Here is an 18,315-nt window from a genome sequence, read left to right as displayed (position 1 = left end):
GCTGCTTTGACCCCCACTCACTTGGGATCATAAAAGGGGAGCCAAGATTCTCTTAATAGTCTGGAATCATCAAATATCCCTGTTACGTTATCAACATGATATTACATTTCCCCAGCATGCATAATCAACTGATTTGTGATTTTAGCTTCAGATTGATACCACACATCACTAGGTTGATTTAGTAGCATAAAACCAGTTACCAGTTATTTACAAAACACAGTGACACTTGGTTACCAATACAATGCATCAATGCCCATACTTAAATCCCATTTCAAAGGACCAGTCCTTGACTTGTCAGGTTTACTGTGAGTTTGACAGGAAACAGTCTAAACAAACCATGTTTCTCTCTGCTTGTGACCTCCCATTGATTAGTCACTGGGTAGAGGAGAGCAGGGTGTCCCAGGCCTGCAGATCTTTATCAGGTGTGGAGGGTGATCACCAACATTCCTGTGTCAGTGAGATGGCCTCACAGTATGGTCTGTATAATATTTGTCATGTCCATAATCCGCTACATAAACATGCTGATGTCTACTCAGGCATTGTACTGTATGGATTTCAGACACATGATTTTAAAGATTTTTTTATTTTAAAATAATTCCCCTTCTCCTCAAAATGCCCAGCCTCGGTCCAGTGCTGTACTTGATATTGATATTTGATATTGATAAATTATTTGTTAAAATGTATCAAAACAGAGATGTTTTTGAAAATGAACTCATTTGTATTTTGCACTGTTGCTTTACTTTTTAAAAAACATTTACACTGTCCTGTCTTTGCACTGTCCCATCTTACCCTTGCACTCTGTCTAAATATTGTCTCCATCAGTGTTATGCACCATTGACCAAAGCAAATTCCTTGTAGGCTATGTAAAAACGAAATACTATATTATGCAAAATAAGACATAGCTGTATTGAAGAATTTGTCAAAGCTTTGATACCAAACCACTTATAGCTGCATCAAAGAAGCAGCTGCTGATCTCTCTTGTCCATGACATGACTCCAGGTCTATGACTCCAGGTCTATGACTCAAGCTCAACCTGGACAAGACTGAGCTGCTGTTCCTCACAGGGAAGGGCTGCCCGCACCGGGATCTGGCCATCACCATTAAAAGCACAGTGGTAACACCGACTTGGACTGCGAGGAATCTGGGTGTGACCCTGGATGACCAACTGTCGTTTTCCGCACGTCACATCTGTCACACGCTCTTGCAGATTCCTGTTCTACAACATCAGGAGGATTCACCCTTTCCTCACTGATGAAACGGCGCAGGTGCTCATCCAGGCCCTGGTCATCTCCCACCTGGACTACTGCAACTCCCTTCTTGCTGGGGCCCCGGCATCAGCCATTAAAACCCTGGAACTTGTCCAGAAGATGAGAAATTCCATGAAAAAGTCCATGAGAAAAGGATGTAGAAAAAATACACTTCCCTGGCAGAAATGAACAGGCCACCATTGTCAAAGCTAAGAAGTCACTGGCACAGAGTGAAGACACCCTGCCTTAAGATCACACCGACCTTCATTGTGATTGGCTCCCAAGCCTAGACCAATAACTTATTGGTCATGGATCATAGAGGCTCCCAGCTTGATGTGTGTTGCTTGGGACCTAAGGTTGCCAGACTGGGGATGGATGTGCTCCTACAAGGTCGGCGGTTGGGCCAAGCAAGGGCGTAGGTTTGCGTATGGACGGTTGGGACATGTCCCTACCAACATTTTGGGAGGCCCAAATTGTCCCTACCAACTTTTAAGCAACCTTGTTCGCATTATCTTTGGAGTGCAGTTATATTAGATGGCCTTCCCATAGTTTGGAAGGACAGAATTGGCCGTACCATTTTGAGTGAGTTAGTTTGCATTATGTTCGGAGTTACATTAGACCGTTAGCCTACCCCTTTCCTCCACCGTGAATGTGCCATCCCAGTATGTTTTTTATATTTTTTAAACTCACGTTTGATTGGCTCATTTGGCTGAGATAGATTGTTGCATTTTTGCTGGATCTGAAGACCAACAGCCTTACAGACAGACGCTGACAGCTATGATTCTGACAGCCGTTTAGGTACATCCACTACAATGTCGCCTCCCCCTCTGAAGAGGATGAGGGATATCAGGAGCTTTTTCTCCGCAACTGTAAGTAACGTTAGCGTTAGCTAGGTTACCTAGTTACTGGTAAACTAAGTAGCTAACGTTGTTGGCATTAGCAACATGAAAACCAGCTAGGTTGGTGCTAGCTAATGTTACCTAAACTAACATCACTTGTCTTTCCATTGTGGCAAATTATCAACTGGTGATATTAAGCTGGCTAGCTAGCGAACTGTTAAGATGGCTTCTATCATCCTGTAACATTAGGATAGCAGCAGCCATTACATTATTATACATTAGCTGCCCACCAGAGATTCCATTAACTTATGCTAAAAAACGTCAGTGATATTTAAGTCGTAAGTTTTGATTTAAAAATAAATACATTGTTTTAGCCTGACTGGGGTTCTTGTTACAATTATAGGGGAAACTGAATACTCATAAGGTAACGTTATCTAGAGGTTATCCAGCCCGTGAGAGCCGTTAACGTTACTTTTATGAGGACTCAGACTCCTGTTTTCTTACAGTTATTAGCTAACGTATACTTACTAACTGGAATCTCATAATTTTGCTCTCACTATATTGGCCGGAGGGTGTTTTAAATAAAGTAGTGTATGTTGAAGTAGGCTACATGGGATTTATTTTTTCCAACTATGGTATCGAATTGGGTATCCAGGAGGATTGTGGGATTTCTCAATTAGTATTGCCTACTAAATGTCTGGTATTTTGTGACTCCCCTAATGGACAGATATATCAATTTGTGAGTTAAATTTCAGTGTAAAAATCCAATGAAAATCTCAATTTATATTTATATATATATAATATATAAAAATGATATTATGAAACACAGCAGCAGTCGAGAGAGAGAGAGAGTGGAGGGACGCAGCAGCAACCGAGAGAAAGCGAGTGGAGGGATGCAGCAGCAACCGAGAGAGAGAAAGAGCAGCAGCAGCAGGCAGGATGTGATACACTAAGAACATTGTATTAGTATTATTCAATTTCATAAGTATATGCATATTTAAGAGGTTTAACCTCTCGTCCCCATCAAAAATTGTGAATGCAGCTACACTGTTATATGGTCCCTACCAATGTTGAAACCAAACCTACACCCTTGGGGCCAAGTCCAACTGGACGGTGTCTGGGGGCAGAGCCAACTTCCCCGGAGAGTCAACATGCATTTAAGGTCTTCATATCATTATATTATATCACAACTAGAAAGTTGTGAGCGAGCACAGACCTTGGCGCATGAATGCATTTTGTTGGTGTAGCTGGGTTGAAATGGTTAGTCATGCCTCTGTAGGCTATGTAATAGCATACCACAGGATCTCGACTAAGAAAATGTAATTTTTCCTAATACAGTCAGTGTTTATCTGATATGTTTCTCATGAATCAGATATTATTTGTTCTACATGCATAAAAACATAAGATCATATTGGTTACAGTAATGACATGGCTGCCCCCTCCTGGTCACTCAATGCAATAACGTTTGAGCGGGTTACATCCATGGATGCCTATTAAATATCCTTGTGGCGAAAAAACACAAAAAACATCCACCTTGTCACATCATCATGCGCAGTGGTCCAAACAATACCAAGTAACAGGTTTAAACACACATTTACAGTTCTAAATACTAAATATACAAGAATGTTAAAGTTGTATATATTCATGCACTTTATAGCCTACATTTTCTTAGGCCAAGTCAGTGTTTGTCGATCAGTGGCCCGCATTCACCTACAGTGAGGCCAATTTTTGTCCGAACTGCTCAAATCAGTTGAGTGTTCTGCAAAAACCAAGTGATGAAGGCGCATTCAGTCTTTTCGTAGCCTACACCTCACCAACTGCATCAAACAGCCACCACCTTCAAGGCTAAATTGAAAGGTTTCCTTCATTGTCACTGACGCCATATCTACAGTATATTGTTTTTCACAGGCTACTCGAGACTGCCTCGGGGATCCCCTCCCCCTAAAAAGAGTTCCTCTCCCTCCTGCGCAGCCCTTATGTGATTGTTCATAGCATGGAGTATTCACACTGGTGAAACCAAAACCCTGATTCTTCCGCTTGAATATGCGCGCGTCAGTTCAGTTTAGATTTGTACGGAGGTGTTTGCGGGTTTAATTCAAACAGGTTGTTCAGGTAAAGTCGGCCCAGCCGGCTGCCGTGTGAATTTTTCACCATCCTGGCAACACACACTAGGGGCGGTACTAATGGCACTTCCTAACTTCTCCTTGATCCTTTCCATCCTCTCTACCTGGGCGACGACAAACCCGCGGGGACAGGCGGGGACAGGAGGACAAGCTGCCGTCTGTTTGGAGGCTTTTTAAAAGTATTATAAACATCCCGATGCTGTATTATCACGAACAGTAACATCAATATGCTTATTAAAGAATTGTAAGTATTGCAAATTATTCGTTTTTTAATATGATGAAATCGATCTAGAGAGTTTTTACCTACCTAAAGTAGCCTAAACGCAACTCGAAAAGAGGACAGCAGCACATTTTGCTGTAGGCTACGTCTTTTTCCCCACTAATGAATCCACAGTTCTGAATTCAGCAGTAGGAAAGAAGACGTAGCCTGGCGAGGTGTGCTGCTGTCATTTCGAGTTGCGTTAGAGAACTAAACCTTTTCTTTTAAGTGTAAATGATGGGAGTTTTCAACTAGTGTCGCTATAACACCTGTCAGTCATACATGGCCTGTTTGAGAGAATAAATGATTGATTGCGTGCGCGAAGGAAGCATTAAGCTACAAGGCATGGTCATCATATTAGCTTACAGGCCAGATATCGTTTTACAGTTGTTCAAACGTCCCTGAAAAGTATGCGTTTATTACTGTCATGTGCTCATCACTTTTCCTCGTCACACAGCGTCAACTGCCAGAGCAAAGTACACACGAATGACACATCGACCTAACACTTATGAGGCGTCCGATTGATTTGGCTTTTTCTAGACGTGTAAAAGTCTCGCATTTGCTGATGTTACTGCAGTCAACGACACGGGACCTTTAGGACCACTTGTTTGCTGGTGGAGGCAGTCCCTCCCTCCCTGCCTGGCTCCAGTTACACTCAGATCTGTTATAATGAAATATTCAGACTTTTGACAGACTGGGGGGGGCGGACACCCATTAATTGCCTTTTGTATAGTGGTACACGGATCACACACACACACACACACACACACACACACACACACACACACACACACACACACACACACACACACACACACACACACACACACACACACACACACACACCTATTTCCCCTCTGACAGTCTCAGTCTCCAGGCAGACTTTCCCCTCTGATAGCCTCAGTCTCCAGGCAGACCCTGTCATGTGTGTATTGCGTTTCTATGTTTGAATGTGCGGTGGTTTAGTCATAAACCTGTCAGTGTTATCTTTCTCTTCTAGTCGAGTCGTCCTGCCCATATCAGTAGAAGAGGTGAGTGTTTGAGCCTGCTCCTTCTGTCATAACCATCTCCTTCACGCCAGCTCTTAACAGTCTCATTCTGAATCACTGGTAGAATGCAGCCCAGCCTGAACAGTACACACAGCAGGCCGAGCCCTTAGAGAGGGGCCGGCAGGGAGCGTAGGGAAACCAGGGGAAGTCCTAGCTAGCTGAACTCACTGTCCTCCGAGAAGCTTGGTCTGCTCTAGTTACCTGCTCCATGCTCTTCCCTTGAAGTTCCTGTTTCAACTGATATACTTGCACCTGTAGGTATGTGTGTGTGTCTAGCCCTGTGCCTGTCTCTCTGTAGGTATGTGTGTGTGTCTAGCCCTGTGCCCGTTTCTCTGTAGGTATGTGTGTGTGTCTAGCTCTGTGCCTGTCTCTGTGAATGTTCCTGATTACTAATCACCAAGAATTCAAATTAGTTTAGCCTTTATTATCATGAAAAATACTCCTCCTCCTCAATTGGTTCTTTTTGAAGGGGCCCTCGTCATAGGCCCACCTGTAGGCTCGGTGCGTTGGTGTGTCATGTTTTCCACTGGAGGCCAGCGAGGGTACACACACACACACACACACACTGGTTTAACATGTGTAGTCACATTCCAAACCTCCCACACACACACACGCACACACATGTTCTTAGGGTAAAGAGACACACCAACTCAAGCGCTCCGCCCTACCTGGGACGTCTCTGGGTGGAGACCTGGGATTGTTCTGCCTGAAAGCAGAAGGTACAGTAACAGTACACCTGTTGTAAACACCACACTCTAGTTCACCCTGGGTGGGAACCAGTCATGCCAGCCATAACATTACATAATTGTGTCTGTCAGGGCTGGATCTGTCTTTCTGTCTTTCTGTCTTTCTCTTTCTGTCTTTCTGTCTTTCTGTCTTTCTGTCTGTCTGTCTGTCTGTCTGTCTGTCTGTCTGTCTGTCTGTCTGTCTGTCTGTCTGTCTGTCTGTCTGTCTGCCCGTCTTATCTGTCTGTCTGTCTGTTTGCCTGTCTGTCTGTCTGTCTGCCCGTCTGTCTGTCTGTCTGTCTGCCCGTCTGTCTGTCTGTCTGTCTGTCTGTCTGCCCGTCCGTCTATCTGCCTGTCTGCCTACCTGCTGACTAGGGTGTTACTCCTGCTGACTCAGGGTCTGTCCATGAAACGGGAGGAAACGTGAGGGAAGTCACATGCTTCCCTCCAGAGGAGTCTGACTAGCTAGTTTACAGGGGGGCCAGGGTCCATATGGACACTAATAGAAATGTGCCTTTCAAATGGAAAAGTCTTGTGTAAGTTCCGTGAATTCATCATCCCGTCTACGTTTTAAGAGTCCGTTATATTGTATGTATATTGTCTGTTATATTGTATGCCGAGCAGCACATCGGCATGAAGCTCGGGAGGCAGAGTGTACGGCTGGGGATCGCAAGGTCCCCGGTTCGATCCCAGCTCCCGCAATTGTGTGTCCTTGAGCAAGACACTGAATCCCAAAATCTCTCACGTGCAGCACGGTACCTAGTACCGTCGCCTTACAGCAAGGTGTCTGGGCCTCTCTGTGCAGTGAGTGAGTTTGTAATTTCCGATCCTGTAATTTCAGTGCTGTGTGTTTCTTTCTTGTCACCTCCACTGTGAGTCTGGTCGAACAAAGGAGCTCTTTGACGACATCCCTGCTGCTATTACTAGAATTAGGCAATGATTTACTGCACACTTCGCAAATGTAATCCGTTTTTGTGTGCGCATGTCGGTTTGCATACTTGGAATGTCTCTCTCCCCGCTCTCTCCATGTTTCTTTCTCCACTCCCCTTTCTCTTCCTCTGTCTTCCTCTCTCTCTCTCCCTTTCTCTCTCTGTCTCTTTCTCTGTCTCATTCTCCTTCTCTCTCTCCCTTCCTCCCTCATTCTCATTCTTTACCCCCCCCTCAGTACCAGGTTGGCCAGCTCTACTCAGTGGCGGAGGCCAGTAAGAATGAGACGGGGGGAGGAGAAGGCGTGGAGGTGCTCGTCAACGAACCCTACGAGAAGGAGGGGGAGAAGGGCCAGTTCACCCACAAGATCTACCACCTGCAGAGGTAGGAGGGGGGCCAGGGGGAGGGCCGGGAGGGCCGAGTTACCGGGGGAGGGCCGAGTCTCCTCTGCGGCCGCCCTACGGTAGGGCGCCGCCTCCTAGCCGGTGTCGGCCACCCGGCTAGCGGTCGCTAAAGGGGAAGCTGCTCGTTTCAGGCTCGTAGGGTCAAGCCCCATGTTGGGCGCAGCCGGGCGTTTCATTATACATGGCGGAACCCGTGTCACGTACATATGACACCACCACCATGAACCACGTTAATATTAGGTGTTATTAAAGTCACGCTAAAGTCACCGTTCATACGTGCCTCTGTTCCCTCCGCAGTAAAGTGCCAAAGTTTGTGCGCATGTTGGTGCCGTCGAATGCTCTCGATATCCACGAGAAAGCCTGGAATGCCTACCCTTACTGTCGAACAAGTACGTTCACACAAACACACACACACCCTACCCTTACTGTTGGAACTAGTACGTTCACACACACACACACACACCCTACCCTTACTGTCGAACAATTACGTTCACACACACACACACACACACACACAATGAATAATTTATCGCTGCATACATAGCCGTCTGACACGGAGAACACTGCGGTGCCTCATGTCTATACTGTACTATAAGCCACTGTTCAGTCATGTACAAGAATAGGACGCTTTTCCTGGGTCTTTCAGTTTGGCAGCAAATATGCCTGTCTCAAATTCCCTGTTGTCTCTGTTCCCTTAAACATCGTCACTTCTCTCCTTCTCTCCCACGTCCACCTCCTGCCTCTCCGGCTCCAGTTCTAACAGTAAGTACAGGATGGTTAGGGTTCTGTTGTTCCTCCCTAGGACACGTTCTTCTGCTGGTCCTGCCAGGGTGCTAACTGCCCCACCCCACCCCAGCCGTGCCCTGTGTGGTCGGGGGGAGTTTGTGCTGTAACACCCCCATGCAGTAGGTGGCATACACACAGGTTAGGGTTAGAGTGAACCCTATACGCACACACACACGCACACACACACACACACACACACACAAACACACTATTCCTTATGATCAACATGGTGAAAGAGGAGAAGGTAACCTTGCTCGTCAAACAGAAAGGAGAGACACTGATGGGGTTGACTTAACACAGCAGCACACATCTCGTATGTGTGTGTGTGTGTGTGTCTTTTTCAACCTTGAGTAGCTGGTGCTTATTACACTGGCTATAGCTGATGTACTGTAACCCTGGGCCTGACCATATACAGTACAGTAATGTTATCTTAAACACTGCAAGTGTATGTATGTATGTACAGTTTGTGTGTGTGAGAGTATATGTGTGTGTGTGTGTGTTGTACATGAGATTGCTCCTACTTATGTTTCTCTTCCCTGCCCCTACAGAGTGAGTACATGAAGGACTTCATGATTAAGATTGAGACCTGGCACAAGCCTGACATGGGAGAGCAGGATAATGTGAGTGACCTGATCATGTATTAAAGGCAATGTGCCTGACTGTGGTACAGCTACTTGTTGGTTAAACACACACACAGACACAGACACACACACACACACACACGTCTCATTGTTGGTATAGGGTTGTTTGTCAGCTGTGTGTTTCCATGCCTTCTCCACACATCACAGTAGTCCTACCTGTAGCTCTTCTGACTCTGGCATTCCTGTTCGTATGTCTCTCCTGTGAAGGTGCATGAACTTGACGAGGACACATGGAAAAAGGTGCAGGTGGTCCACATAGACATCGCTGACAGAAGCCAGGTGGAGGCCAAGGTAAGGGCAGTTTTTGTGTGTGTGTGCGCATGTGTGGTGATTGATACCTGATGAGTGACCCTTGCATCCTGCCTAGAATTTCTCGTTCAATATGGGTTAAGAAGCAAAACAGTTCAACAGAGTTACCAGAGTTTATTCATCCAAGGGTTGTTATAAACAAGCAACCTGCAGCAAGGCTGGTCAGTTGAGAGAGCGCCCAGTACAATCTGTGCCCCACAATTTAAGGCAGATGAGTGCAACTCCCCCTTTCCTGCGCCCCCCCTTTCCTGCTGACTCATCTAGACTTCCAGGTGTATGTCGTAATGTACCCCAGGACATAGACCACTGAAGCCTGTCCTTTTTAGGACAGATAAGGTAAGATAACCAGCTTACCAAGGCACTTGGCCCCCCTTTACAAACACACACACACATCCTCCAAACCTCTCTGTGGCCCCAACCCCTTGTCGTCTCATTGTAACGTCGTACAGAACACATTTTTACCCGTACACCTATCATCTCTCTCTTGTCTTCACAGGACTACAAACCAGATGAAGACCCTGCCACGTTCCTGTCAGCCATGACAGACAGAGGTCCGCTGGGACCTGACTGGAAGGTACTGCATCGGCCACAGTCCTCCTGTGCGCTTCCCTTCGCAAACGTGGCTGTGTTCAGAGCAGTGAAACATTTGTCTGGTGTGTTTTTGAGCTGCTTCAGAAGCCTGAAGCCTACTAACTTCCTCTGTGTGTGTTGGTAGACGGAGCTGTCTAGCAACACCAGCTGCCCCCACATGTGTGCCTACAAGCTGGTCACAGTCAAGTTCAAGTGGTGGGGACTGCAGAACAAGATCGAGGACCTCATTCAGAGGGTACGGCACAGCACCAGACCTTTGATATAATCATCAGAATACAGTGAATTTAAGGTGCTATCTATACAGTAGATAACATTTTTATGTAGATGAATCATAACAACAACAAAAAAAAGGCTTGTGAGCCAATAGTATTGCAATCCTTGACACAGAGATACTGTACCTCATGGTACCAACATCGCAACTATTGGATCATGAGCCTGGTTAGAGGTGGAAACCAAACCTCAGACATCTCAGACAGAGATTAACACAACATTCATTTCATCAACACTTTTTAATGATAAATTCATAATCCACTTTTTTCTGGGGCGGGTGGCGGTTGACAATACTTTTATTCTGCACCTTTCTAAAAGCTGGGATGTAAAAAAAAAAAGAAAAAGATTTGTCTACATACATTTTTTATCTATTTGACCTTTAAGAGTGTTTTTATTCAGTGTTTTTATGCAGGATTGATATCTGCTGACGATGAATGAATTTGCATACTGGTCTCCTGTCCTACCACCTCTGTGTCTCAAAGTCTCTTCCCATGCCGGGGTCAAGATGAAGCCTTTCTGTCGGGTAGGGATGTAACGGTATTCTGTTTATAAGTATACCGGGTTATCAAACGACCCAGGCTCTGAACCCTAAGCCTTTCCCTGTCATACCGTGCCCACGGTGTGTGGTTTAGTGCACATGAACGGCTCCTTACAACTCCGCTCGTCACAGCAAGGGGATAAATGAAACATCTCAAGTTGCTAGCAACGTTGAATTGCAGCAGACTTTGTAATTTAATATACATTACAAAACTGCACTAGATTACAAGATTGTGTATTTTCTGTTTTTAATTAAATTAAAAGGGGGGGGGGGGGGGCAACACTGTAAAATACTGTGTGTCCTGGTATTTTGGTAGATACCGTACCGTTACATCCCTACTGTGGAGAGGCTCAGAGAGAGCAGGTCCACTATGATCCTACTGTCAGACAGCTAACACCACCAGATCTGACACCACGATGACCGTACTGTAACAGTTGACACCACCAGGTCTGACACCACCAGGAAGGAAACTCTACAGAGTTGACATTAATAGCATGTAGCATCATATTTCTGTGACGTCACTGTCTGACTGTGTTGGAAAAATGCCAGGTTCAACACTGCCCTAGTGAGTGTGTGTGCGCGCATGTGTGTGTGTGCGCGCATGTGTGTGTGTGCGTGTGTGCACGTCTAAAGCCAAGAGATGTTCACAGTCCTCCAGTGTTCAGATCAGGGATTTAAAATGCTAGTCCTACACAACTGTTGTACAGTACGGTTGGTTCAGTAGGCTGATGTTGATCTGTCTGTGTTTTTTTCTACTGGTGTTCTTTGTCTGTCTGATCCTCAGCAAGAGAAGCGGTTGTTTACAAACTTCCACAGACAGCTGTTCTGCTGGATTGACAGATGGATCAAATTGACCATGGATGACATCAGACGCATGGAGGAGGAGACGCGGAAGGAGCTTGACGAGGTAGCTATAGCAACAGCACAACCTCAGTAGCAGTTCTGTGTTCTCCAATATAGAAGATTATTCAACTTGCAGAGACACCCTGTTAACTACCCATAGTTCCATTATGGCTAATTATAAGGTAAATAATTTCTTGATGTGTGTGTGTGTTTCAGATGAGAGTAAAAGACCCGATCAAAGGCATGGCAGTAGTGGAAGAGTGAATCTGCTGGGACCCTGACCCCATCATTGACCCCTAGTCCAGAGGAACTAGGCCCACATCTCTCTCTCGCTGAATCCCTAATCAACCCATGTGCCTCTCTGAAGTCGTTCCTGTTGATCTAGGAGGCTCTGATTGGTGTAAACAAAATGGTAGAATCTCCTTTCGACCAATCAGAGAACAAGATTACTGAGTCAATCGTGTCACCACGATTTCTTTTTTTTTTAAATGGGATTTATTTTGTGTTGGAGTTTTTGGTTCTGATTAATACTTGTTCTGTTGTAAGCAATTCACGATGTGTTCGCACTACAAAGGTTGTCAGCAATATTGCTTCTTATTTTCTCTGGTTCCCTCCTATCCTCTCACGTCTTTTCCAATGAACCTATGAGTCTCTCTCTCCTCTCCGATTCCACTCAAGGTTGCATAGCACTGGTCCCACTGCGCTAGCTAAATAGCTAATGCTCCCACAGTCTGAAACCCCCTGCTTTATCCTGGGGTCTCAGCATGTGTTAATGTACTGTTATAAGGGATTGGGGTGTAAAAAAAGAAGTGAGCGGTGTACTATTGTCTCCCTTTGCACAAAATAAGAAACATGCCTGAATAATGTCAGTGTTTACTCATAGGGTAGCCTACCTATGCTTTGTTTAATTCACTTTCTTTTTTTTTCTTGTAATGAGTTCGACTAGATCATGTGTATTATTCAATACAAAAAAACATATATTTATTCACTTTGTGTCTTGTAGTTGTCTGTCGTGGTTTGTAGCAAGGCTTTGCTAATTCACCATACTTCACAGAAAGGTTTTAAAAGATCAACTGAAGTAAATCTGCTAAAACCATTGTTCTAAGTTCCTAAGTTCCTGTTCCTAAAATGGAAATTATGTATATGATAACAATAGACCTTTCCTATTCAGGCGGCAAGCCCCCCTAGTTACTGTTGCTATGCCCCACAAGCTTTGCAGCACTTTATTAAAATGTCCACTGAGCAGCACATACCTGATGATTCTCTCAAGCATTCCTGACAATATCGCTGTATTTTACAGTATTTGCCAAATGCCACTACTTTCTCAAAGAGAGTTCTACAGAAAGGCCTGAACTATTTTACTAAAGGATATATCCATGAGATTTGGATTTCGGACAGAGCAGGTGACAACATGAGTTGATGCTGTTGGCGATCTACGTTACTACAACGTTACTAGCTGCGGAGCTTTTTGTGTCAGTGCTGCTGTGAACTGATGTGTGGAGGGAGGTGTGGAGTATCGTGCAGCTTGTTTTCTTATAACATTATGTTACAGCAGCCTGCAGGCCGGTTTTCTGAATGTTTTAAGAACCATTTTCTTTAAACTAATGTCTAATCTATGAACACAACGTTGGATAAGCTTTGTTTGTGGGACATCAGAGGTGTGGTCTTAAGAAATCAGGCAACCTTATTGGTTATTATTCTCAGCGTGATTGACAGTTCGGAAAGGTCTATTCATGCAAGACTAGACTATTTTAACTCTAACCCTTTTCATAAATTAGGTTATAGGTATTCACATTCGAGCCATTCCTGCTAGTTTACAATACAGTGATTACACTAACTGTATAGCTAGCACTGACAATTCTACAATTTGTGGTTAGTGTTAAAAGTTATGTTAGTGTAGTGTTAAAAGTTAAACAAGCAATTACCCGTCAGGATCTTTTGTGAACAGCTAACATTAGCTAGCTAGCTAACTTGCACTGACAGGTCCAGTAAACTTCAATTTCGGTAAACTTCAATTTCTACACTTTTGTGAACATCTTAAACAAACAATTACCTGTCAGAATCTTTGGGGAACCGGTGAAAGGCAAGCTCTGGACATATACTCTGATAGTTTTGACAATTTATTGCAGAACACTTTTTGTTTTTTCCACAGCTGATTTGTAGTCTTCATGTTGTTAACCTGACTGGATGAAGCAAATGACAGTCCATAATGGCGGCAACATTAAGCGCGGGTGCCACAAATAGACCTAGTTGTCCCCTCTTGCTATTCCATTCTCTTTAGTAACGTCCCACCAATGACACCATCTACTCACTCTGACATCTGAGGACGAGCGGACTACAGTAAACAAAGTGTATCTGCTGGCAGTTTACTATTCTAGCTAAATGTTCTCTGCAAATCCACACGCTAATTGGCAAGATACATTAAAAAGCTTTGTCAGGTAGCTATACGAACACACACGAATTTCTCGTTGAAGCTAACTATGCATAACTTAGCTAGTTAACGTTAGCTACTAATGTGTTGTTACATTTTCTTAGCATAGCATTAGATAGCTAGACTAGCTAGCTAGCATTACAGCTATGTTATCATAACGTTCTGCAAGCGAGCTGACCAGCTATAACACCCGTTATAATTCCCGTACCAGTCTAGCTAACTTTGCTTGGGCTTGATTCTGCTAACTAGCTAAATAGCGAGCTATATTTTCAAGCTGTGGCCCTTACTAGAGCTACCTTTAGATAGCAGCGCAGCTAGAATGTCACGAAGCGAAGCCCTGCATTGTCTGAGGCTATAGTATCGAAACACACACCTAGCCAGTATTCCCGTAGGTTTAAGGTTAGCTAGCAAATATATTTGCCAGGTTCTAGTTGTCAGGAAAATTCTTCATCTAATATTTCACGATTTTGCAGTTGTTGAGATGGAGGGCAACAATGACCAGGAGACCAACATCACGGGAGAGAGCTGTTGCCTGGACCCCTTCAGGTTAGAGTACTAGCAATAAGCAATAGACGCAAGTGCTGAACTGTAGTCTCAAATACTGCATTGAGCACATAGGATAGGCATCAACTATGACAGAGACAGAGATACCATGTAATAATTAGTGTAGTTGTACAGCAGGTTGTCTAATGCAGTATATTAAACTCGTCTGACTTGTCTTACAACTGTAGGAAAGCACGTTTGCTAAACCTCAGTTAGATCTGAATATCCCCCTAGCCCAGAAACACACACACACACACACAGTTAAACTTTTTCCAACATTACAATGCAAAGCTTAGGGTATAGGGCTAATCATTGTTTGTGATTAGATTGCCCAACATGTTCCCATTCTCATTAGTGAGAATAAGTGCTCTTTCTCCCCCCAGAGGAGGGGGGGAGTTCACATCTTGTGTGTGTGTGTGTGTGTGTGTGTGTGTGTGAAGAGTGTGTGTATGTGTGTGTGTGTGTGTGTGTGTGTGTGTTTATGTGAAGAGTGTGTTTGAGAGAGGGAGACTTGTTTCTGGGATTGTGTTGTGCCATCCAGTATGTTATTTTCTCTTGCAATTTCTCACATGTTGAAATTAAGTTGTGTAAACTGATTAGGCTACAGATTTCTCATGCTGTGTGTTCTCTAGCGTGATGGTCTCACGTGCACACAACACTTCTTCTCACGTGGTCCCTTTCTGAGACAGATTACAGTACCCATAATCCCACCCAGTCCTAGTCCCACCACAGGCCCTCCAAAAACCACGACCGCGTCGTTCTTCTCCTCACTCTCCTGGACTCCACAGAAGCCTGCAGATGTAACTTCTGTCTGAGGGTGCAGATATGTGACCCCTGTATCTTGTCGATTTAAGGCTCTCTCTGCTAATATCCATGCTTCGGTCATGATACCAAGAATTTCAAATGGAATTTTGACTGATTTAAACTTCAGCAGGCTTGACAAGGAAGGTATGGTAGTGATCATACTATTGTAATGTGTGTCCAGACCAGGAAGAATTATCAAGTTAATTTCTAAAAGGAGCCAGCTGCTATACATTTATACCTTTGAAAAACCAAGAAGAGAGGACAATCCTGCCTGCCTGGACTCGGTTGGTCTAGTGAACGGTCAGTTGCGTCCTCCGGACTCGGCTTCTCCGTCCTCCTGCCTGAGAACGCCCGTGGTTTGAGCCATAATGAATGAGATCCAGCGACTGTTTGGTGCTGTGCGGCCCGCTCGTTCCGGCAGCCTGGCCAGCTCTGATGCCCTGTCCACGGGTCGGCGCCTGCTGCTGTGCCAGCGTGTCACCCATCTGATGGCCTGCGTGGACGACCTGGACCCCGGAGATGAGCTGCACAGCCAGGTGTCCAGAACCCTGGACAGCGCCTTCCTCATTTGCAGGCAAAAGGCCGGCCGTGCCAAGGAGGACGGCTTCAGGTGGAGATGGGAGAGACGTGACTTCCTGTAGAAACTCTCAGTTTCCTCTGCTCTGTATTTCCCTGTCTGTCATTGTAGTATCTGCAATGCAGTGTTCCACTATTCCTTTTTAATCTCTTCTCTGGAAGCTGAATTATGGACAAGAAAAGAGGGATCATTCTTTTTAACTAGCCTACATCTCTCCAACACGGAATTGGCATTCTCTCCATGTCAGTGATCTCCATCTGCGTTAGGATTAGACGAGGATTGAGGGTTATGGAAGTGCGGAGTCAGGCCCTCTGTGTGTTGATGTCTTGCCTTGATTGCACCAGCCTGCGGTGTCCAGCAGAGTGTGCATGTTCATCTCTGGCACACTTGTCTTTCTTTCATATCACACTAAATGGCTCCCTTTGTCATTAGGGCCTAGCTGAAATTTATGGGAGGGGGTCACTGGAGGACTTAAGAGTGCTCGGAAATAAAAATGCATGACCTCAGAGAAATATATTTTTCTTTGACCCTCCCCAAGTGATTTAAAAAACAAAAAGATCAACCCCTCACCAGATAGAAAGAAGAAAACAACTTGAACACAAAGTTAAAATCAAGTCATCCACACGGTTCCGCTTGTGGGTGTCTGTTCACGAGTTGCTAGATCTAGCCTGTCATCACCAGCTGAGCGCCACTGATTGGCCAGATGCTGTATACGCCCACTGCCTGGATAGATACAAAGATCGATACAAAGATCGACTGATAGAGCAGCCAAAGAGAAACTATAGCCTACACCGGGTCATACAAAACAGCTTGCTGAATTCTGAAAAGCTGAAGAAAGGATTTTATTTTGATCGATTCAGATTTGTCTGACCCTCCCCTGGATTCCTCCAATGACCCCCTCCCATACATTTCAATGTTCCCTTAGAGGTTCAGGCTATGTTTAGAGTGGTGGTGTTCTGTATTAGACAGAGAAGTGATTTACATTCTATTTCTCATTTGAAAGATAATGCTGTCTACTGTAATTTTATGAAGTGTGTGTTGAAGAATTGAAGTGGTTCATGTTCTGAATCTACTGTCAGTCTCTCTCTTGTTTTCCCGCCAGGCTGCACACAGTCACGTGGAACGTCGCCACAGCTGACCCTCCAGATGATGTCACCTCCCTACTTCATCTCAATTCCCCCAAAACCCCTGACATCTACGTGATTGGGTAGGTGGACCTCAGACAGAAAGACATAGATGTGATTGGGTAGTTGGCAGAACCCAGGCAGGCAGACATACATATGTACATATGATATGATTGGGTGGGTAGACACCAGAGCGCTACGTGACCATTTAAGTAGACAGGTAAAGCAACTGTTTGATACACCTGGGTAGCCTAAATACTGTTTTTTTGGGGGGGGCGGGGGCACAGTCTATTCTTAGGGCACCCTATCTACAGCCTCACAATCACAGGGGCTGTGAGAAGAGATGTGCCCGCAAGTCTTACAGAACGGTGCTGCATCTTGTTTTTATGAAATTCTGTCAACAAAACCTAACCAACCCTAACCATTAACATAACCGTAACCAAAAAATAAGGTAATATGCTAAAATAAGATAAAATACTTTAAATAGGTAGTTCCAGCTGCTGTAAGAATAGTCACTGGCAAGGCCTTTTTCTATTGTGTCGAGATTACTTCCCTGTAGCCTCATGAGATCATCCTGATTTCGCAAGTTCACATTCTGTTTCTCTCGCAAATCAGTCTGGATACTCTCCATAGAGATCTGTTTGTGCCAGATCAGAAGACGATCTCACCAATAGCGTTGGTTCTGAGGAATTTGAAAAACATGCTGGGCAGGTTTATGACAGCAAGGAGTAGTTGAAGCTAGCGCGTGATAGACGGTGATAGACAGATGGTTCATCCAATCATGTGCCAAGTATTTTTGAAAGTGCCTGCCCTTTTCCAAACACTTTGCAACAGAGAGTTCCTTCATGGTTATGTGTACGTTTTCCTGCCGTCTGCTGAGTGGGTGTGTGTTCTGTTCCAGGCTGCAGGAGGTGTACGCGGCTCCTCACCGGCTCATGTCAGACCTGGCGTTTGACGACCCGTGGAGCCAGCTGTTGATGTCCACCCTGGCGGCGCGGGGATACCTGAAGGTGGAGCAGCGTTTACACCTGGCCCGGTCACATGACCTGGTCCGGCCCAACAGCAACACACTGCCTGAGAGCTTGTGAACGGTTGATAGAGAGGTGGAGTGATGGAAAGGATGATGTATGTCCTCTAACGCTAGTGTGTGTGTGTGTGTGTGTTACAGGTATCCTCTATCAGAATGCAGGGCCTACTACTGCTGTTCTTTTCCAGGTTGGCTCACGTTCCATTCATCAGGGACATCCAGGCTACATACACACGCACTGGCTTCTTTGGCTACTGG

The 18,315-nt window shown here is 45.0% G+C and overlaps 2 protein-coding genes across 5 annotated transcripts in view; both read left to right on the top strand.

Annotated features, from left to right (window-relative positions):
* The window catches only part of pitpnaa (phosphatidylinositol transfer protein, alpha a), a 32,662-nt gene extending 20,758 nt beyond the window's left edge, over positions 1 to 11,904 (top strand). Inside the window, exons 3-13 of the mRNA XM_084439442.1 lie at positions 4,342 to 4,453; positions 5,469 to 5,499; positions 7,408 to 7,553; positions 7,871 to 7,962; positions 8,328 to 8,335; positions 8,908 to 8,979; positions 9,208 to 9,291; positions 9,806 to 9,883; positions 10,025 to 10,135; positions 11,493 to 11,615; positions 11,768 to 11,904. Of these exons, the coding sequence (XP_084295568.1) occupies positions 4,437 to 4,453; positions 5,469 to 5,499; positions 7,408 to 7,553; positions 7,871 to 7,962; positions 8,328 to 8,335; positions 8,908 to 8,979; positions 9,208 to 9,291; positions 9,806 to 9,883; positions 10,025 to 10,135; positions 11,493 to 11,615; positions 11,768 to 11,815 (810 nt within the window). The 5' untranslated portion in view covers positions 4,342 to 4,436 and the 3' untranslated portion in view covers positions 11,816 to 11,904. The remainder of the gene's footprint in view (positions 1 to 4,341; positions 4,454 to 5,468; positions 5,500 to 7,407; positions 7,554 to 7,870; positions 7,963 to 8,327; positions 8,336 to 8,907; positions 8,980 to 9,207; positions 9,292 to 9,805; positions 9,884 to 10,024; positions 10,136 to 11,492; positions 11,616 to 11,767) is intronic.
* Positions 11,905 to 13,871: 1,967 nt separating this feature from the next.
* Positions 13,872 to 18,315, top strand: part of inpp5ka (inositol polyphosphate-5-phosphatase Ka) — an 11,044-nt gene continuing 6,600 nt past the window's right edge. For 3 of the 4 annotated variants that reach the window (XM_084445573.1, XM_084445572.1, XM_084445571.1), the window contains exons 1-5: positions 13,872 to 13,989; positions 14,456 to 14,528; positions 17,009 to 17,113; positions 17,932 to 18,040; positions 18,199 to 18,315. In XM_084445573.1, coding sequence (XP_084301699.1) covers positions 14,464 to 14,528; positions 17,009 to 17,113; positions 17,932 to 18,040; positions 18,199 to 18,315 — 396 coding nt within the window. In that variant the 5' untranslated portion in view covers positions 13,872 to 13,989; positions 14,456 to 14,463. Of the gene's footprint in view, positions 13,990 to 14,455; positions 14,529 to 16,985; positions 17,114 to 17,931; positions 18,041 to 18,198 lie in introns of those variants that run through there. The other variant, XM_084445574.1, reaches the window with a different exon arrangement.

The sequence above is a fragment of the Borostomias antarcticus genome (genome assembly GCF_949987555.1).
Source record: "Borostomias antarcticus genome assembly, chromosome: 1".
NCBI classification, from domain to species: domain Eukaryota; kingdom Metazoa; phylum Chordata; class Actinopteri; order Stomiiformes; family Stomiidae; genus Borostomias; species Borostomias antarcticus.
This window is presented reverse-complemented; position numbering and strand designations above follow the sequence as displayed.